General features: G+C 39.0%; 1 protein-coding gene across 1 annotated transcript in view; it reads right to left on the bottom strand.

Annotated features, from left to right (window-relative positions):
- The window catches only part of LOC118832122 (phospholipid-transporting ATPase FetA-like), a 127030-nt gene that overhangs the window by 14864 nt on the left and 88947 nt on the right, over positions 1–23219 (bottom strand). The window contains 9 exon segments of the mRNA XM_036739556.1: positions 634–745; positions 2601–2765; positions 5603–5718; positions 6287–6475; positions 15442–15598; positions 17928–17931; positions 18211–18237; positions 19017–19035; positions 21129–21337. Coding sequence (XP_036595451.1) covers positions 634–745; positions 2601–2765; positions 5603–5718; positions 6287–6475; positions 15442–15598; positions 17928–17931; positions 18211–18237; positions 19017–19035; positions 21129–21337 — 998 coding nt within the window.

Raw genomic sequence — 23219 nt, forward strand, 5'->3', positions numbered from 1 at the left:
GTGCAGAGTCTATTTTTTTTTTTTCAACAGAAAGCTCTGCTTTTGGAAGAGTAAATCATCAGTCTTAAAAATCAATTAAAACAGTCTCCTACTTGTCGGGGTGTTAATCACCCAAAAAATATGTGATGAGGACTGTGACCAGGGTAGTGATAATGGGAATTGGTACTTGATGAGTAAGTTGAGCAGGATTAGAGAGAGGGAAGAGTCAAAGACAACAGATTTTTAAGAGTGAGTGACTGCAAGAAGGTGGTGGAAGAGAAAAATGAGGCAGTTATGAAGAACCCAAGTTGGGGAAGGGGTCGGGGTGTACTCATAAAGATGATAATTTGATCTTGTACATTTTTGCTTTGAAGTGAGAGTAGAACATCGAGGTGGAGCTGTCTGACAGACAGGCAGAAATGCAGGGCAGGACATCCACCCATGAGACCACAGTTTTATTTTCTATTCCATGAGGGTGAGTCCTGTCTCCCAAATCAGACTGGGCCTTTGTTTCACCTTGCCAAAGGGTAGTGGAGTTTACAGCTGAGGCACAGCAGGCCCTTAGTAAGGAAAGAGTGATCTAAAGGTGGGTTAGAGCTTTGGGGGGTGGGGCACCTGGGGGGCACTCACTGTTAGCCTGTTGGCTGTCTTTACCTTGCTTGTCTCCAGTCAAAACCCACATGTTAATATTTGCTTTGGTCAGAGTGGCTATCGTCTCAGGCACTCCATCTTGTAACTTGTCTTCAATGGCTGTGGCCCCTATCAGCTAGAAATAAAAAAGCAGGTTTGAATTCATGCCAGGCCACTTTAGTCTGTGTAAGTTCTGTTTTTCTGAGATCAAACAAGGATTCTCTTACCCCAACTCCCATAGGCCAGTTGGTTTACAAATTTTAAAACCAGTTTGCCTCCATCCTTTAGTATTCTCTATACCCCGGTCATATTGGTTTAAATTGTATTCACTGGTATACAACTATGTGTTGTGAGGGTAAGGCACTAAGATGTTTAGTCTTATTTACCAACTGAAATATGATTGTTGAAGAGGCTGGCTTTTCCTATTGGATTTGGATCTCCTAGAGACATTGCATAATGACTACTCTAGGGAAACTGGGAAGTGTCCTGTGGTACAGAATTCAGTTCAGTAACCAACATGTGCCATTTCTCAATACATTTGCTTAATAATAATAGTTAGCATTTATATAGTACCTACTATGTGCCAGGCATTGTGCTAAGCCTTTTAAAATATTATTTCATTTGATCATTTTCACTTTTCAATAAATACCATGTTTCACGTCTACTTCTCAGAATGAATTGCTTAATATACACCATCTGCTCCTTAATATGCATCTTCTTAAAATACATCTATTTTAGCACACACCCAGTTCATACCATACACATGATGATATGAGTGGAATGAGCACTAGATAGCATGTCGAAGACCTGGTTCAAGCTCTGACTTTGCCACCTACTACGTGTGGGATGTTGGCCAAGTCCTTAGACTTGTCTTAGCCTGCCTTCTCTTTTAAATGGAGATATTTGTACCACTACCACTTCTCTCAATGGGTGATTATGAAGGCCAAATGAGATAATGTATGCCAAGTGCTATATAAATGTCCATTATTATTATTATGTCTACTTCACAACATCCATCTGTCTCAGTCTATAAAAGTAGTGTCCCCTGAGCTTTCTATTCCATTGAGAATAAATAAGTTCTCTCTTCATCCTATTTCATGAACTTGCTTTTTCTAAAACTTCTAAACCAGTCCTTTATCCTTTAGGTCCTGCTATAGTCTCAGTTTACACATCTATTTATTGTTTCATGAAGATTTAAAGACATTTTCAAGTTTCCATTCAACCAGAGAGTGACATGGCCTATGTTTTCTACTGTCCAGGGCCTAGCATAAGCCTGGAGGCTTAATCAGAAGGGTTGGGCAGATGATCCTTCTGCTGGGGCCTTAGATGGGCAGGCAGTGTGCAATGCAGACATGTACCCCTCAAAAACTGACCATGTAGGAAGATTTGCCACCTTTGGAATTTATCTTCACTCTAAATATTCCCGTTTGATACTCATTTGCCTTTTAAAATCCTAGCTAAAAGGTAGTATGGATCATTACATCTTCTCAGTGGTGAATTATGTAAATTCCTGCATCTCCTCTCTTCTCTCCCTGAATCAGAAAAAGAGTTGAGGCAGAGATAGTGGGAGAAGCCAGAATCATCTTATTTGGCTTCAGGAGTAAAGCTCAGAATTAAAGTGAATATGTTATTAGATCATCTGAGGATTTCAATTATCCAGGAAATTCTAAATTCATGTAGATTTAGGGGATAGTACTTTTCTGATGTTTTCCCAGAACTTTTTATTGTAGTGGCTTTGTCAAGGAATTACAGAATCGGAGTGTTAGAGCTAAAAGAGATCTCAGGGATCATGCAGTACAACATCTTAATTTTACAGATGAGGAAATGGAAAGCCTGAGATGACTGGGGTACTGAGATAACTCATGTACGCAGGGACCCCTTCTCTTACCTTCCTACTACTGTTACATGGACCCGACAGATTATAGCCATGGTTCCCCTGACCCCTGACTTCCTCCCCAGGAGAAGTCCAGTCCCTGCTCCCTCAGACCAACCATCATGTCTTTTTCAATCTCTTCATAGACTAGTCCTAATTTTTTCTCCCGATGTTCCAGGGCACTGCTGGCTTCAAGGTGTTTTTGGCTCCAGCTTTGGAATACTTTTTCATCCAGCTCTCGGAAGGCCACAACAAGGGTACGCAAGCCATCGCTGGCGAATTCCTGGAAGATATACGTGTTCCCAGAGAGGGTTAGGACAGAACCGAGTCCTCTGTGAAGGAACTACCAAGGGCCAGGATTTCCCCACCAGCCAGAGGAAAGAAAGATTGCATGCTTGATGAACAGTCCCTGGATTAGTGTCAGGCAGCTTGAGGATTTTAATTGTTTCCACCAACCTCCCAGGAAGAAAGATGTTATAGAATCCAATGTGTCATCATTAATATTATAATACTGATATTCTGGTTTGTGTGCAATTGTCTAAAAAGAAGTGTCTATTATAGACATAAGACACATTTAGATATATATGGTTAGTTATCTCAGTTGATTGAGAATGGTACTAATAAGACCAAGCCCATGGCTTTAATTCCTAATTTTTGGAATACTTTTTTGGCTCTCAAATGCCTTTCATTTGGATGATGAATCTAAGGTTATGGAAACCACTGTAACTCAAGGCTCAAAAATAACCTCAAGCTTCTGGACAATAATTACTTTCCCACAGCAACATATGACACATCAGCTGTGGCCTTGGTACAGGTTAACCTGAGGCTTCACTCATTCTTAAGTTTCATGTCTCTTCCTGGCCCTGATGATAACTAATGAAGATGCCAGAACCCTCTACTTCCTGTGCCTCAGCTTCCTGATCCACAGAGCTAGATAGAGTACAGCCCAATAGCTGCTAAAAGCTATATCCCTAACTACAACATCTAAGGAACATAAGAAGGAACTGGGTATATTTATCCTACAGAAGACTTAGGGATGGGTATTATAATAGCTATTTTCAAAAATCTGAAGAACTGTCATATAGAAGAGAGCTCATATGTGTTATGTGTGGCTCAGAGGTCAAAACTATGAACAAGGGGATATGCCACCCTGCTGGGGAAAATATGGCAGCTAAATGAAGATAACTCTGCCTTGTGTCTCCCCTAACAGCTTAGTCCCATCTGCAGTCCTCCCATAAACTCAGTCCCACAAAGCCCAAGAACTATGACTCCTGTGACATTGAGGCATCAGCAGAAGCCACAGCAGACCTCCTGAAAAAGCAGAAGTTCAATCAGAAGGCAAGCTGTTCTTGAATGTCCTCATTCTGCCCTGTCATCCCAATGCAAATCCCCCAGGAATTCAAGAAGATAGTGTTCACTATGTATGACCTCTAGATATGCAACAACCCGGTCCTTCTCCTGAATTTTCTTGCCTGTCTGGCCTGTTTCTGTGTTTGAACTCATAAAAAAGTATATTTTTCCATTCTGACTGGCTCAGGCACTGAATGTTGATTTTGTTTTTTTGAGTTCTAGTATGTGAGGTGAATCTTCCCATTCTTGGTTACTTTCCCCAAGCTTCAACTGTGGACAGCATTTTGCTGGCATTTCCCACCATGTAAACAGCTGAATCCATATGACAGTGGACATACATAACCTTTGATCCCAGATCTAGGCACTCTTCCAGTCTACCTCAGTTCAATGAATCTTGGCCCAGCATCCCTCTGACAAAATTTCCAGGAAGGATGGAGGCACTTTCCAGTTCTTGCCTCATCTATCGTTATTTGTGGTGTTCTAGATGGCAAAATTTAGTACAGGTAGTTTGAAGGCAAGATTCCTTCTTAGTTGTTTTACTCTTCAGGCAGCTTTGTGGACCATACTGTATATTAATAAGGAAAATTTCATGAGGACATTTTGAGGACTCCCTGGAGAGTTCTAGTGGGTATCTGAAGATGGTCAGTGAAAGAAGATTGACTGGTCAACTTCTGTAAGCAAGGGAAAAGTTCAATAATGATTTAATAGGGAAGGGAAAGGCATAGAATTTAGATGAGACAGGATAGGGTGTCTTTGGGGGTTATAGGCAGCCAGAGGGTACAAACGGGTAGCTGGGCACCTGAAGGAGAAGGTGAAACAGTTATATGACAAGGAGATGTTTCTTAGAGCTGGAGTTGCCTAAAGGTTTGCCTGTCTTTCCCTGATGAGCAATCCCACACTTGGATTCATAAGGAAATCAGTGTTTCCTATCTCCTCATATAGGTAAAATCAGGTTACAGTGAACTTTAGTGGTAGCCTTGAAGGGTAGTTAAGTCATAAAAAAACATCCTAAGGGAAAGCGTAGAAAAGAGGGAGGAGAAGTAAAGGATTAGTTCCATCCCCTTTTCCTTGATGATAGGGATATATGCACATATAAGAGACTCATGTCCTTGTTTTGCACCAGCTGGAAGAAGTACATCTCTCCTGACATTTCCTTGTATCACTGCCCAGAATGGTGTGTGTGTGTGTTCTTCACTCCAAGTTTTTGTCCCAGTGCTTCTCAGTATGTGAGGGTCTGCCCTAGGAACTCAGTTACTGATGTTCTTCTAATAGGTTATAAACTCCTTGAGGGCAGTAACCAGAACTTATTTATCTCTGTATTTTTCCCAGTCCCTTCTATCATATTCTTCACACAACACTGAAATATTTGCTGAATTGAACTGTGCTTTCACCCTGCTTTTCACAAAACTCAGAGGAGCTGGAAAGGCTCAGATTGTTTGGTCTTCCTCACTCTCATAACACATAGAGAGATGTATGTATGGCTATACAGACACAGAGGCACAAGGAATAATAAACACAGACAAACATGGAGCAGCAAAAATATACTCACATTCAGACACACACTAACAGAGATATACAAGGCATCATATATATATGCATACATACATATATATATATATATACACACACACACACACTTATAAAGATACATACCTATTCATACAAGTATACATATGGGCATGGACAGCCTCACCAGTTCCCCAAAATACACATATGTACAGATATATACAGACACTCAGATGCATATATGATCCATCCAGCTATACTCACATCCAAGTGTTCCATGGTCACATCTTGGAGGGATGTGCAGGATGAGTGAAGCAATTCCCAGATGATGGTGTCAGCTCCCTTGCAGAACAACATCACCTTACCTTCAGGTGTCTGCACTATGAACAAGTAAAACAAGGGCCATCATGATCTAAATTCTGGTGTGCTAAGGTGTCACCCTTCTGGAAAGGAAGAGGGGGAGGCTGCTGGCTGTGAGATCTAATGCCATCCCTTTGACACAGGACTCATGATGCTGTGAAGAAAGTAATTATGGCCACAGCTTTGGCCCCTGGTGGGTACCTGAGGGGCACTGCCATCACATGGGGAAAAGTGGGTTCTTTAATGGTACTAAGGAATCTCATCCTTCAAAAGACTCAAGAATGCATGTCTAGTCTTAGTCCCAAACCATTAATTCCAAAATCCAGACTGATGTCTGAGTTTACTAAGAGTAGAAAGTGGAGAGCTACCCATCATCCCCCAGAATGTGTGCTTCTCCAGCTTTTCTCTCTGCTTTGTGAGGAGCCTGAAAATTTGGACTTAAGGGATGACTTGGCTCTGAGAATAACAGAGCTAATATTGCTATCTGGAGTACCAAGGAGTGCGGTAGCTCTGGAGTGTATGTATGTGTGGGAGGGGGACAAAGACAGACCCACAGAATACGTATGATAGAGGGGCCAGGGCACCTACCAATCACAGACATTCGCTTTCGTACATTGTTGAAGTCCAGGATAGCTAGGAGCTTATAGACTTTTGTGATACCCATTTCCACTACAGTGATTGTTTCAGATGTTCGAGAGCGAAACACAAAGCCAAAATTTCTGGCAGCAGTGACAAGGGCTTCTTCATCAGGAGACTGTGCCTGATATACCAATTCTCCTAGAGAGAAGAAAGGAGAGAGCCAGAAGTGTTAGGGATGAGCACTGGAGGCCTACTCAGGCTGAAGTGATGTTTTTCACGAGCTCTTATGGAGTACATTCAGTTTTAGAGGTCCATGATGCACCCCAATTCTGGGTCTTTCTTTCTGCCACATTCCTAACGTCTATGACCACTTGAAAATTAAGCCTGCTTGAGACACTACTTTCCTAAGTATAGTGCAACTTATTCACTCAAAACATGGTAGGTACAGGCTGGACTATCAAAAATATGACGATAAAGCCAAGTAATTGATTAGTGAATATGTCAGAACTTAGGATATAGAGGCATCTTTGATTCCAGGTCATCTACCCAGCAATGATGTGGCTAGCCCAATCTTTGATTCCTTCTAGTCTTAAACAGACAGACCAATGGGGACTGAGAAATGGACCCTGCTTTCTGGAATACACAGAAGACACAATATGCCTGTTCTGCTTTGATGTGTTGGCAGCTGTTTCAATCCCAGGGCAGAAAACATGATTTGCAATCATATTAATTTACGCTTATATAAAATTTTAAAATTTACAAAATGCTTTCCTCACAATAGGTTATATCATGCAATCAATATGTCTATTTTACAGATGAAGAAACTGGGGCTAAGAAAGATTAAATAATATACGAATTGTTACACACAGCTAGTAAGATCTAGAGGCAAGATTCAAATTCACATTTCCCAATTCTAAATTCAGTGCTTTTTCCAATATGCCACATGAGAGACAGAATTGCCAGATATTGCAGGGGAAGAGTCCCTTGAGGCGGTTAATTCTGCAATGACCTGCTCTCTGAATATGGGCCCAGAATTACAAGCTCTGAAAGCCGGGAGTGGGCTAGAACAAACAACAAGCAATGGCTGGGGTCCCTGTGCTGATTCTTATAGTCTACAACTGCCTTCCCATGTTCTAGATAGAAATTCATGGATCTTCCTTCACAGCCCTCAGATGCAACAACTGGTTCACAGGTAGCACAGTCAATTTCTGCTGCAAGGGCCAAGTACAATAATGATTTGATAGGGAAGGGAAAGGCATGGAATCTAAAGGAGATATAGAGACTCTCAATGAGACGCTCCAAAGGAGATCTCTTTGGGGGTTGGAAGAAGGAGGTAAATGGTGTTATGGTCATTAGGGTGGGACTTTTTTGCTGCTCTTCTCTTGAAATGCTAAGGCCATCTAGTACCTTTGATGAGTCCTGGCTTTCAAATGTAATGGCCAGCAAAATGGGACTTTTTGCTGTTTTTTGTTTGAGTGCTTCTTAGCACTGAGGTACCGTATTTCCCCATGTATAAGATGCACCTTAATTTTGGGGCCCAAAATTTGAAAAAAAATGTATTACATAAAGTTATTGAACTCAAGCTTTATTCATCATAAAATTCATACAACTCCTCTTCACTGTCAAAACTCCCATCCATTAGCTTGTCCTCGTCTGTGTTTGATGACGAATCACTGTCTTCATATATTGCCTCGTCCTCAGTTCCATCTATGGCATTTGAAATGCCACACTTCTTAAATGACTTGACAACGATCTCAATCTTGGTATTATCCCAGGATCATTTCACCCAGGTACAAACTTCTCCTATAGTTGGTTTCTTCACTCTTGCCTCTCATGGCCTTCTTCTGCTGTGGCGTTTTCAGTAGGGTTTCTTCTTCCCATAGCTTGTCTCAGACTGTTTTCTCAGTTGGAGGAAGACCAAAATTATGTTCAGCAGCACGATTTCCATTCATTTTTGGATCACTTTTAACTTGAATTGAGCACTGTACGAAAATCTTTTCTGAGCCATTTCTGGACAGAACATGGTGAAACATAACCTTAATATACCAGTAACAAATGTGAAACAATGAGCGCAAAGACAACACGCCCGAAAAAGCGGAAAATGCAAGTAAAAAAACTACAACCACCGTATAAGACGCACCCAGTTTTTAGACCCCCAATTTTTTATTTTGAAAAAGGGTGCATCTTATACTTGGGGAAATATGGCAATCAAGTGCCCCAGGGTCCTGAGATGTATATAAGATCTGAGGTTGGAGTTTCGTTTTGGGGGCATACTCATTGAAAGAGTGCTGGTGATGAGACTCTGGGTATCCATCAAAAGCCCCACCCCGGCTTTGAAAAACCCAGATGTTGGTGCTTCTCTCGTAACTATGTATTGTGACTTGGTCAGAAAGAAATCTATCTGTTTATATTGTTTCTGTTTGTAATTTCTGTTTGTATTTGCTCTGAAGTTCAGGATGCTGACTTTTTCCCCCTGAACTAAGTCAATGATATATGCATGTTTAATTAAAGTAAGACTGTTAACCCCTTAAAGTTGCTTCCTTAGAAAAGCAGATCAAAGGACCTGCGCTGGCAGCCCTTTTGTGTGCTGGTGTTACTGCTCTTACACAGCCACAGTAGTGGCAAGCAGCATTGTTGTTACAGCTGGGCCCCTAAAGGAGAAAGGGACCAGAAGGTGAAGCAGTTATATAAGAGGAGGTGTTTCCCAGGGCTGGAGCTGCCCAAAGGTTTGCCTGTCCCTCAGTCATTTCTAACTTTATCTTTGATGAACAATACTATGTTTGGACCCATGAAGGCAGGGCTATTGTGAGGGCATACAGGCCTAAGGAAATCAGAGGGTATGCCCTACCTCCACAATTAGCAGAGACTGGACTGTGAGCCAAGATGGCAGAGAAGAGGCAGGGAATTTCCTGAGCTCTCCCCAACTCCCCTCTAAACAACTTTAAATAATGTCTCAAAATGAATTCTAGAGTGACAGAACACATGAAAGGATGGGGTAAAACAGTTTTCTAGCCCAAGATAATTTAGAAGGACTGTAGGAAAGGTCTGTCTCACTCAGGTAAAAGGGGAGCACAGTCTGGTGCAGGAGGAGTCTGGGCAAGCTAGTAGGTGTCACCTAGCCCCAGTACAAAGCACAGGCTGACACAGTAGTTTAGTGGTACAATGGGCAGCTTTGAGGCCTCAGTGTCCTCAGTATGGCAGGTGAGCAGTCAGGCTCAGAGGCCCTGGTGCAGAAGATGAGCAGCCAGGCCCAAAGGCCCCGATGTAGCAGGCCAGAGGCTAGGCCCCTGGTCTCTAGCACAAGGAACTTGGGAGAGTGCCCCCTGTACTCCAAAAGCATAGTCCAATTTTAAAAGTTACTAAATAAGCTAGGAAGATGAGCAAAAAACTGAAAAAAGAACCTGACTATAAAAAGTTATTGTGGTGACAGAGAAGATAAAAACAAACTCAGAAGAAGACAACAATGTTAAAATGCCTGCCTACAAAGCCTCAAAGAAAAATGTGAATTGGTCTCAGGCCCAAAAAGTACACCCGAAGAGCTCACAAATGATTTTTAAAATCCAATAAGAGAGGTAGAAGAAAAATTGGGAAAAGAAATGAGAGTTATGCAAGAGAAATCAGGAAAAAAAGAGTCAACCCCTGTATAAAAATTCACTGAAGAAAACAACTCCTTAAAAAGTAGAATTGGCCAAATGGAAAAGAAGATACAAAAGCTAAATGAAGAAAATAAATCCTTAAAAATTATAATTGGGCAAGTAGAAGCTAATGATTCCATGAGACATCAAGAATCAATCAAACAAAATCAAAAGAATTAAAAGAAAACAGAAGAAAATGTGAAATATCTTATTCAATTGAACTGGAAAATAGATCCAGGAGAATTATTGGATTACCTGAAAGCCATGAAAAACAAAGAGCCTGGACATCATCTTTTAAGGAAAACTGCTCTGATATTCCAGAACTAGAGAGTAAAACAGAAACTGAAAGAATCCATTAATCACCTCCTGAAAGAGATCCCAAAATGAAAACTCTCAGGAATATTACAGCCAAATTCCAGAATGCCCAGGTCAAGGAGAAAATAGTGCAAGCAGCTAGAAAGAAACAATTCAAATACTGTGGAGCTACAGCCAGCATCACACAGTATTTAGCAGTTTCTACATTAAAGGACTGGAGGACTTGGAATATGATATTCTAGATAGCAAAGGAGCTAGGATTACAACCAAGAATCGCCTGCCCAGTGAAACTGAGCATAATCATTCAGGGTAAAAAAAATGCATAATGAATGAAATAGAGGACTTTCAACCATTTCTGAAGAAACAACTACATCTGAACAGAAAATGTGACTTTCCAAATATAAGACTCAAGAGAAGCATAAAAACGTAAACAGGAAACATATGAGATTCAGTAAGGTTAAATTGTTTACATCCCTGCACAGGAAGATGATATTTCTAACTCTTAAGAAATGTATCACTATTAGGGCAGTTAGAAGAAGTACAGAGAGAGAGCATAGGCATAAGTTGACTTAGATAGGATGACATCCAAAAAAAAACGCAACCAAAATGAAGGGGTGAGAAAGAGGACTGCACTAGAAGAAGAGGGAAAGGTGAGGTAGAATGAAGTAAATTATCTCACATGAAGAGGCACAAAAGACCTATTACAGTGGAGGAAAAGATTGGGGGTGGGGTCTGGACATCACTTGAACCTTACTCTCATCAGAATTGGCTCAAAGAGGGAGAAACATACATATTCAGTTCGGTATAGAAATCTATCTTACCCTATAGGAAAGTAAGAAAGGGAGGAAAACAAGAAAAGAGGGAAGGTTGATAAAAGGGAGGGCAGATTAAGGGAGGCAGTGGTTAGAAGCAAAATACTGGGGAGAAGGAACAGGGTGAAAAGAGATAGAGAGAAGGAAAAACAGGAAAAATAGGATGAATCCTAAAGAATGAGTGGGTCAAAGAACAAATAATAGAAACAATAAATAATTTCATTAAAGAGAATGACAACAATGAGACAACATACCAAAATTTATGGGACGCAGCCAAAGCAGTACTTATGGGAAGATTTATATCTCTAAATGCTTATATCAGTAAAAATAGAGAAAAAGCACATCAATGAATTGGGCATACAACTTAAAAAAAACAACAAAAAGAAAAAATTAAAAATCCCCAGTTAAGTACCAAATCAAAAATCCGAGGAAAGATTAATAAAATTCAAAGTAAGAAAACCAATGAATTAACAAATAAAACTAGGAGCTGGTTTTATGGAACTCCCTCCCATAATAAAATAGATAAATCATTGGTTAACTTCATTAAAAAGAAGAGAAGAAAACCAAATTACCAGTATAAAAATGAAAATGCTGAATTCAACATAAATGAAGAGGAGATTAAAGTAATACTTAGTAGTTATCTTGCTCAATTATATGCCAATAAATCTAACAACCTAAGTGAATGGATGAATATTTACAAAAATAAATTCCCCAGATTAACAGAAAAGGAAATAAAATACTTAAATGACTCCATCTTAGAAAAAGAAATTGAACAAGCCATCAAAGAACTCCCTAAGAAAAAATCCCCAGGGACAGATGCATTCACAAGTGAATTCTACCAAACATTTAAAGAACAATTAATTGCAATACTATATAAACTATATGGTAAAATAATTGAAGAAGGAGTCCTACCAAATTCCTGTTATGACACAAATATGGTGCTGGTACCAAGATAAGATCAAAATAGGAATATGATTTAGACATAAAGAGTGATATCATAAACAAATTAGGACAACAAAGAATTGTTTATCTGTCAGATTTATGGAGAAGGGAAGAATTTATGACCAAACGAGATATGAAATATAACATAGTATATAGTAATTTCAAAATCATTATGCAATGTAAAATGGACAATTTTGATTATATTAAATTAAAAAGGTTTGCACAAACAAAACCAGTGCAACCAAGATTAGAAAGAAAGCAGAAAGCTGGGGAACAATCTTTATAGCAAGGGTCTCCGATAAAGGCCTCATTTCTCAAATATAGAGAGAACTGAGGCAAATGTATAAGAATACAAGTCATTTCTCAATTGATAAATGGTCAAAAAGATATGAACAGATGATTTTTTCAGAAGAAAAAAATTAAAGCTATCTATAGTCATGTGAAAAAATGCTTTAAATCATTATTCGTTAGAGAAATGCAAATTAAAACAACTCCGAGCTACCACCTCACACCTATCAGATTGGCTAATATGAGAGAAAAAGGAAAATGATAAATGTTGGGGAAATTGGGACATTAATGCACTGTTGGTGTTGTGAACTGATCCAATCATTGCAGAGAGCCATTTGGAACTATACCCAAAGGGCTATAAAACTGTGCATACCCTTTGATCCAGCAATACCACTACTAGGTCTATATCTCAAAAAGTCAAAAAAAAAAAAAAGGGGAAAAGGCACTATACGTACAAGGCTATTTATAGCAGCTATTTTTGTAGTGGCAAGGAATTGGAAATTGAGGGAATGGTTGAATAAGTTGTGGTATATGGTTGTAACGGAATACTAATGTGCTATAAGAAATGATGAGCAGGATGATTTCAGAAAAACCTGGAAAGACTTACATGAACTGATGCAAAGTGAAGTGAGAAGGGCCTTGTACACAGTGATGGCAATATGGTATGATGATCAACTCTGAATGCTTAGCTGTTCTTAGCAATATAATGATCCAAGAGAATTTCAAAGGACTTAGGATGAATTTTTTTTTTTTTGCAGGGGGTTAAGGATGGGCAATTGGGGTTAAGAGACTTGCTCAAGGTCACACAGCTAGTAAGTGTGTCAAGTGTCTGAGGTCGCATTTGAACTCAGGTCCTCCTGACTCGAGGGCTGGTACTCTACTCACTGCGCCACCTAGCTGCCCCCAGGATGAAAAATGTTATCCGCCTCCAGAGAAACAACTGATGGAGTCTGAATGCAGATTGAAGCAAACTACTTTTCATTTTATGTTTTTCTTTTTTTTTCATCTGTGTCTTCTTTTACAATATGACTAATATGGAAATATGTTTTGCATGATTCTGCATGTATAATCAAATTGCTTTCCATTTCAGGGAGAGGGGAACTGAAGGAGGGAGGGGGAAAATTTGAAACTTAAAATTTTTAAAAAAATTAAAAAAATTATCTTTACATGTAATCGGGGGGAAATGAAATATTATTTTTAAAAAGAAAAATACCTAGGGACTGTAATGTATTACAAGTTCATATTACCATCTGTAGCATGATGGAGCACCCAAAAGAACTAATCTGATTTTAAGATACATTACTGAAAGTATAGGAACAAGAAAGAGGAAGATGATAATTCTGTAGTACTCTGCACGGGTGAGACCACTTCTGGAATTCTGCTATCATGCGCCTCACTGAATCTTCTTTGATCCACGTTAAGCATCCTTGATCCTCAAATAATAGTTATTGCTCTTCTTACCAACCTGATCCACTTCTTTTGTCTATGTTATGATTTGCTTGGTCCTGGGTACTATGTTTTAGAAACGACACTGACAAGATGAAATGCTTGCAGAGGAAGGTGACCAGAGTATGGCGAGTTAATTGGAAACTATGCCATGGCAGGACAAGTTGAAGGATCTAGGGTTGTTTAGTCTGGATAAAAGAGTTAAGGGGGAGAAGGCACATGATATTCTCCAAATATATGAAAGTTTATTATGTGGAAGAGGGATCAGAGTTAAAGGCAAAACAAAGACCAATGGGTGGATGTTAGAGGGAAGTAGATGAGGTTTCTCTGTAAAGAAAACTCTTCCTGATGATTAGAGTTGTCCCAAAATAGAAGGTCTGAAATGATACAAATTCACTGTCACAAGAGATTTACAAATGGAGGCTGGATGTTAAAAATGTTACAAATACAGACTAAGGGTGTTATGGATGAGATTTATGATTTATAGAGAATGGACTAAACAAATGACTTCTGGTGTTGCTTCCAGTTCTAAAACTTTATTATTTGATCCTGCTAGAAATAATCTATATAATAAGAGCAATGAGATGAATTTTTTTCATGTAATTCATAAACTGAATCTGAAGGAGTCTAAAGCAGAGTTTCAAAATCTTTAGAGCAATGGTGTCATTTCAAGGGCAGCGTTAGACGGCATCGTTGTGTGGCAGAAAGAGCATTAAGCCGAGAGTCAGAAGATCTGGCTCTAGTGTTTTCTGGTGCTTATGAGCTATGTCACTTGGAGCAAATCATGTAACTTTTCTGTTCTTCAATTTCTCAGTCAGTGAAACGGAAATAATAACACCCATCCTTCCTACCTCGTCAGGCTGATGTGAGGATCAGATGAAATGAGTTTGAAAATCAGGTGTTATGTAAACAGGAGCTATTATTGTTAGTGTTGTTTTCCATGAAAACCCTACTCCAATGCTTCATCATATTAATGAGGTGACACTGTTCCCGAGGGCTGTGCTGACAGACACCGGCTCTCAGGCCCTATTTGATGGGAAAATTTCCAATTTTGAGAACAGTACCTGGAATTGTGGAGCCAAGCCACGCAAACTTTCTGAGCCTTAGTTTCCTTACCTGCAGAATAAATGTAACAACACTGCACTATCTACTTCACAGGCTCGGAGTGAGAAAATCCTTTGTAAACCTTAAAGCACCACAGGAATGTAGCTGTTATTATTATGATCTCAGCAACTGACTCTTTTTTCTGTCTTTTTATCTTTCTTCCTCTCTCTCTCTCTCTCTCTCTCTGTCTCTCTCTCTGTCTCTCTCTCTCTCTCTCTCTCTCCCCCCCCCCTCCCTCCCTCTCGCTCTCACTCTCTCTTGCTCTATCATTTCAAGATAGCCTAGGTTTAAAGAGCCTCATTACCAAAAGGATTATGGAAGATTCAGTCTCATTGCTTTACAGTGACACCTTGCATATAACTTCAGATAAAGATTAGATAAAAGACTGTTAAAATACGATGGAGACATAAAGAGCAGCTATAGGAAATTTAACATGTTAAAGACATGCTTAAATTGTGAGGTACTATCAGGGAGAAATCTTGAACCATCTCTTGGTATCCCCACAATAGATGGGATCTTTAACTGGAGGGATTTTCAGAGAGACTTATCTTGAGGATTCAAAACCTGGCCCCATGGACTTTGTAACTGGACATATGACTTCATGTCTCAGCCTTTCTCTTACCTTCCACCTTCTCTTCTGACATCACTGTGTGACAGAGTGAGAGGGAGAGAAAAAAAATATGGACCATAGTATCTCCCTTTTTTACTGCTTCCACCAAAGTCTTGTCATAAAATGAAAACTTGGGATCTGCCAGTTTGTTGTAGGAGAAATCAACTTTCTCTGTTTCCTAGAACACAAGGGCAAGAACAATTATCCCAGCAGCAGTTGTCGAGGTCTTTTATGGAAATGCTTGGATTTTTGAGTTGGTCTAGACACTCTAATTTCTATGTCTGTGGAGACATTTCCTACCTACGGGCCCTCTGATCACTTTCTAATTCTTAAAGCCCATTTCCAGGATCTGCTAGGCCCTTTACCCTTTCATTATATCCTGTCCGGCCGCTACTTGAAGTCATTCTAGTAACCATCCCCTGTTTCTCTTTTGCATTTTCAGTCTTTCCTTCTCTACTTGGTCCTTCCCTTCTACAAAGAGCTGTGTTCAGATTTTCCCTCTACACAACAAACACACACTTTTCTTTAACCGCCATCCCATGAACCGCTGTCTTGTCACTCTCCTTTCTATTGGTGTTTTTGGAAGGGTAATCACTATATCTGCTTCTTTTTGATCCATTCATTCCTCAACCCTTTTTGTGAAAACCATTCTTAAATAACCAGTATCATCCTAATCAACAAATCCCAAGGCTTTCTTAGTCTTCATTCTTTGTACTCTTTGAGGCACTTGTCACTCCCCTTCTTATAAATTTTCTCCTTCATTGAGCTGCTCCACTGGGTTTGTTTTCCTCTCCACTTTCTGCTCACTTTCTCTGGTCTCACTTACTACTCTCATTCATGAAATAAAAGTTTTCATTTCAGTCCCGTCTTTGGCATTCTCTTCTTTTTTCTCTGTCTTTATATATTCTTCCTCAGAGCTCATTCATCCGCTAAACTTCAGCTATCACCTTAATAAATTTATATCTCTTGCCTTGATCTCTCTTGAGCTCCAGCTCTACATATGCAGCTGCCTGCTGGACAGCTCCACTGGATGTCCTAGCATCACCTCAAACTCACCAGAACCTAATCAGAATTCATCATCTTTTCCCGATAAGTTAGCTCCTCTCCACTTCCATATTAGTTATAATGATGCCATCAGGCTTAGATATCTAGAGTTATGGCTGACATCAAGTCCTGTTGATTCATCTTTTACAAGCTCTCAGGTACCTGTCCATTCTCTTCTTTTCCTCTTCTACTAACTGAATTCAGGCAAATTCTTATGATCTCATACTTGTAGTATTTTAATGGCCTCCTCAATGATCTTCTTGCTTCCAGTACCCCTTCCAAACCCCGCCCCCACCTCCATCAATCCACCCTCTTTACTGTCATCAGATTAATCTTTCTTAAACACTGCTTTGACCATATTATCCCCCTGCTCAGAAATTTTCAGTGGCTTCTATTACCAGTCAAATAAAGGACAAATTCCTCAAACCTGGAAAACAAAGTTGTCCAAATACATGGCTCCAATTTGCCTTCCCAGTCTTACACACTTCAGCTAACTTGTGCTTATTAATCTTCCCTGAGAAGACCTGACATTTTTATGTCTTTGTTTTAGCTCATGTTTTTCCTCTTATCATTTAGAAGAGTAGGATCAAACTTAAATAGAAGGGTTTCCCTGTGGTCAGCTGATTGGCTGAGAAAACCACAAATTAACATTATCTCTGTTGTATTGTATATTTGTTTATTTTATTAAATATTTACCAATTACATTTTAATCTGGTTTAGGCTACTCTCAGGAAATCTGGGGGCAGCCTGTGATCAAGTTTGTTATATCTAATATATTTTTCCCCCCTCCTCTCTAACCATTATAAGCTCATTCACCCTTCAAAAACTGGTTTAACTACTACCTTCTCAATGATATCTTTTCTGATTTTTCTCCAACAAAAAATTATGTCATTCTCCAAAATCCCATTTTATTCTGTATTTATAGTAGTGAAAAAATGTCCTGTTTGTGTAGGTTCAGTCTTTCCCATTAGAGCCTGAGGGTAAGGGACTTTGTCCTTGGACACATAGCAGGTGTTCCATAAGTATTTGTTAACTTGTTCTTTATTCCCAATAATTTCAATATCTCCACCTACTAAATAGGCTGGGTTCCCTTTCTGTTCCATACACACTTCCATCTTGATTCTTTTCTCATACTTTTTTTTTTTCCCATTTGGAAGGCCTTCTCTTCCCCACTTGTTCAAATCCTATTTGTCTTTTAGGATACAGCTCATATTTTACCGCCTCCTTCTACAAAGCCTTTCTTGGCCCCTCTGATCTGCAGAGTGGTCTCTGTTTCTAACCTCTAACACTATCTGTGCTACTTATAGATAATAATATTATCTCTTATTGTTATTTAACTATTTGATGTGAATGACTCTTCTCTCCCTAGATAATAATCTCTGGAAGAGGGTACTTTTTCTTTTTTCCTATTTACCCACTGGGCACAGTATTTGTTGACTTGAAGTCAAATAAACATCTCTTCTTTTTTCCCTTTTTAAGTCTTATCCTGCTTTCCTCTTCTGTTATTCTATACTTCTTTACTAATAACTCTTTAATCACTCGGGTGATACTGGGAGAGAAGGAAGCTGAAACAAATGCTGTTGCCTAATCACTGGTCTCGAGGTTTGCTATCCAGCCAGGGGAATAAGCTCATTCTTCAATGAAACCTACCTACAAGGAGTAAACTGAAGCAGCCAGTTTCTCTTCTAATGACTAGCATTCCCCAAAGTGGGATGCGTATGATCATGTCACAAGGACTTTGGGGACTGGGGTTAGTGAGATCCACTCCCACTGTCATGGGATCCAGTGTCAGGGATGTAGGCCTCCATTATGGAAGCCAAAGTGGTATGTGTGTACCCATGTCATGTAGTTGGACATGTACCCATTTCAGAGACTAGGCCTGTGTCAGGGGATCATATTGTAGTACATTGGCAGAGGTCTTGAAATTTGTATGTGAATTTCTCAAGGAAACATGATGTCACCTCTTACCTCTGTGATTTCCATCTTTTGTCCAGTCATACTGTAGATTTCACCTGTTGGGAAATGAACCTTGGAAGTCATTCTGACACAGAATTATATGCTAGACATCTTGCAACACAGCCCAAAAATCTAATTAAAAATCAAGTAATTGCAAACTGTCTGGAGGAAGGTAAACAAGTCTAAAAGAGAGCCTGAAGGTCCTTGCACAGGATTCATTTATTCCTAGATCTTCAAGTCCTTGATTCACACTTAAACCTCCCTTAAAAGCTTCACCAGTGAATTTCCTCCTTTTCCTTCCTTCCTAAACCCTGGCCATTAATGGGAGGAGAGTTAGGGCCCCAGTTCTGCTCTCTTAAGTGAAAGTGAATGGACAACTGAGAAATAGCTGGCACCAGTAGGAAGTTTCTTAGTAGCCCTGCAGAACATACATGAGATCAATTCTCAGGGAAAGTCTAGAGAGAATGTAGGTATGCACTGGAGCAGATGGCCTCCAAAGTCTGTCTTAATTTTATCATCTTACACTTTCCTCACTTAGCAAGTTTAAGCTATTAAGTGGACAATGTGTGAAGATGCCACAAAGATACGACTCTGGATAGGATTAGTCTATAGTAGGCCTGTACAGGCTGCTTACAGCCCACCAAAGGATTTCGGGTGGCCTATAAAAACTGTAGGTTGCCAATGTACACTCTCCTGTTCATCACATGATCCGTGGCAACCAATCATCGTCAGTCTGTCTCTAGTCTAACCTATCTGGGGCTTGAAGAAGTTTAGTCTGTTTTAATTTTGGTCCCCACCTACTGCCAACTTGCGCAGGTCTGGTCTATAGGATTCATCAGTGATTTAGGTCTTCAAAGGGGCCACAAGTATTCAGAGGAGGCATGTAGTTAGTCCACAAGCAATTTAGTATAGATGCCAGAATACTGGACTTGAAGTAATGAACTGGGTTCAAATCTGGCTTCTGATACATACTGTCGTTTTTTTCATAAGCTATATAACCATGAGCACTGTAAAACAGGGATAATGACTGCAGTCACCCACCTCACAGGGCTGTATTAAGGCTTATATAAAACAATGTATGTAAAGCACTTCTGTTCAGTTGTTTTTCAGTTGTGTCCAAGTCTTTGTGACTCCACTTGGGGTTTTCTCGGCAAAGACATTGGAGTGGTTTGCCATTTTCTTCTCCAGCTCATTTTATAGATGAAAACACTGAGGCCACTAGGTCATACAGGGTCATACAGCTAGTAAGTGCCTGAGGTCAGATCTGAACTCAGGAAGATGTCTTCCTGACTCTAGGCATGGCACTCTCCACTGTGCTCTGTACATTACAAACTTCAAAATGTAAAAATGCTAGTTATTATTATTTTCTTGAGAGGCAATCTAGTTCAGTGGAAGAGCATGGACTTGGAATCAAAAAAGCTTGAGTTCAAATTCCATTTTTGACACCTAGGAGTTGTGTGACCATGGATAAGTTATCTCTGATAAGGCTCACTTCTGAGTCTCAGTTTTCTCATGTATAAAAAAGGAGATATTAATACCTTTATTATCTAACTAAAAGAGTTATAAAGATCTGATAATTTAATAATAATAATAATCATAATAATGATATATTTATGGTATTTTGTAAACCTCAAAGTGCTATATAAATGTCAGATATAATTATTACATTTATTACAGAAAAAAGCAGAATTGTGGTAGCACAAAGAAAATGTGAGATGTGCGAATCTAGAAACATCTCTATCCCAAATGTTCAATGGGACTATTTGTGCCCAATCTGTGGTAGAGCTTGTATTGGACTGATCAGTCATAGGTGAACACACTGTACCTTGAACCCAACACTGTGATGTCATTGGTCCTTTTGGAGGACAAAGTACAAAAAAACAATGATCCTTGACTAATTAGGTGACAGTCTAGATATTCTTGGTGTGGGAGATGGGTCATATGTTCATTCATATGTAATGCTCCATGGATCTTCATTAACCTTAACAACAATAACATTTAACAACATACAGTGCCTTAAAGTTTGCAAAGCATTTTATATAGATTATTTTATTGATCTTCATAAAAACCTTGAGAGTTAGGTAATGCAAGCATTATTATTCAATCTTTGATTATGTCTGTGACATTAACTAAGGTACTTTTCTCTCTCAAAATATGAAAATATATTGACTAAAAATGATCCATCAGAGGTAATCAATACAACATCTAGATTGGTAGGAATACAAGAAAATATTGGAATGCTCTGATTTGTGGCTATTCTTTTGTCATTTTTTAAAATATAAGGTCTTTCCCTTCCTACTAAAAGGGTCATTGTTCATAAACATATAAACATTCATAGGCAGGAGCCAAACAACACACATACACATATACTTTAGAATAATTACAAAAGCCACAGTTTACAAAATCAGGCAATGAATCTCAGAGTTACTGAACATACATCTTTCTACCTCCCTCTCCTATTCCCTTTTATTGATTTTCCCCAGGACTTAGTCCATGGAGGAATTCAGAGAAGGGTGGCTGTAGCGATGTTCTCTTTGCCACGTGAAAGGGTTAAAGGTAGAGCTAGCATTTGTTTCGAGCACAAGCAAATATTTAAGTTTACTGATTTTAGAGTTAGATGATTTATGAAAAGTATTAATATCATGCCAGATTATAAGTTGGTAACAAAAGGATTCTAATAGAAAGTAAGATGTATATACCGTATGACTGCCCATTAATGGAACACTTGTTAAAAATCATGATATTCTGAGTTAGTGTCCCAGTCTTGTCGGAGAACACATATTGGATCTGGCCTAGTTCCTCATTCAGAGTTGTGGTACGGGCCTGGGCTGGTGTGTTATTTGGGATGTAAAACATTTTTCGATCCCAGTTGATGTAGAAGCTGTTGCCCAATCGTATTATCTCTACACTGGGGAGAAAGGAAGAGAGGAAACTCTGGTTAGTGTGGGATGGAAAATCCTGCTCCAGGGCTCCTTAGAAGATAGCAGGGTAAGCAGATGTGAGGGAGGGAAATCTTCTAAACCTACTCAACAAAAATTTAGAGAAATGCCCAAATCTAACAAAATCTCTAGAAATAACATGAAAAATAAAATTAATTTGAGAAACAATGAGAAAAATCTATATAATTAAATATTCCACATTATGAGAAATAAAGAAAAACTCCCAACAATTTGCAATATCTAGATGTCCTAGGAATGTTGAGTGAGAAGCTTGAATGGATAAACACTGACTAATATAAAATTTTAATTCACCCAAAAAGATTTTGGGAAAAAATTATGAACAAACTTACTTTAATACTTCAACAATCTGTGATTTCATTGGTGTGTGTGCCCCCTCCACTGATCCAGACTGCAAAGTATCTATGACTTAGATGGTCATCAAGAATTACTGTGGCTGAAAAATTTCTCACCATTCAACCAATCTGGTGGATAAGACTCTGAATCTAGCTAGGCTGATCCTCAGACAACAGAATCTATCATTAGGCTTATACATGAAGTCTTTCCAGTTCGGTAGAACCTAACAGAACTTCACTTCAGTGGCAGAACCCTTTGAGAACTCAGTCATCTCTGTACTACAATATTTTTTTTTCTTGAATTTGATGTTTAATGGAGGAAAGGGAAAACAGCATGGGAGAACTAAACATCATTGGAATCAGCAAAACGAAGGATGTTGAAATTGAGTAAAGAACAACAGAAAGTAAGGGAAATTTTAGCAAGCTGGCAGAGAAAGTGGTTGACTAAGCCCAGCTTTCCTGTACCACCTCAAAACAAAGACATATCATCTTAAAATAAAACAATAACAACAACGAAAATCTGTGGAAAGATAAAATCCTCACGGGACAACATCTCATAGGAAATGCAACAGAAGAATGGAAAAAACGAGTAAACAAAAATGGAATTCTAATGCAATGAATAAACAAATATGAGACAGTTAAATTAAGAAAAGCTTCTCTAGAAGGACAGAACATGGGTGCTGTGAGAACTGTGCCTCTAGAAGAGAGGGTGTACGTACATACACACTGCAAGAATCCCAGGACGGCTTAGAATATGCTCAAGGAAGAATTTAAAAAGAACACCATATAACTGACAAGGCAAAACAGATGACAGAAAATATCAATGAAGGAATACACTCTGTGTTGAGAAAGAAGAATTAAAGGAGGAAAAAAAATTCGGAGATGCAAGAAATAAAGGGAACAAAATTGGAAAAAAGTGGAAAAAGGGAAAGATCATAGTTTTAAAACTGAAAGGTAAATTAGACATTATCCAACCCCCTTATTTTACAAGTGAGGGAACTGAGGCCCAAAGAGGTTAAATATTTGCTTAAGATTACCATGTAAGGCAGTTAAGTAAAAGAGTCAGGATTTGAATCTAGTTTTCCTAATTCCAAATCCAGAACTTTTTTTTTTTTTTTACTGAACCATGAGAATCCCTACAAAATAAAGCAACAAAGCCACAGGGCAGATCAGAATGAGGTAATATGAGGATTACTGGACATTCACAAAATTACAAATAAGGGGTTAGAATGACATATCTCAGGAAACCACAGAAGAAATTTGGTCAGATGTATTTTGCAGAGGACAGAGTACAAACTGATAGACTAAAGAGGATATTGCAAAAGAGGAACCCTAAATTTAGTTCACCCAGAAAGTAGCCCTTAAATTCTAGAATTTTAAAGGTAAGGAGAGATTCTTACAAGCAGCCCAGGAAATCAATTTATATATCAACAAGCACTAATTTGAATTGTGCAAGACTACTCACTTGAAAACAATATATGAAAGAGGCTAGAGTATA

The sequence above is a fragment of the Trichosurus vulpecula genome, chromosome 9 (assembly GCF_011100635.1).
Source record: "Trichosurus vulpecula isolate mTriVul1 chromosome 9, mTriVul1.pri, whole genome shotgun sequence".
Classification (NCBI taxonomy): domain Eukaryota; kingdom Metazoa; phylum Chordata; class Mammalia; order Diprotodontia; family Phalangeridae; genus Trichosurus; species Trichosurus vulpecula.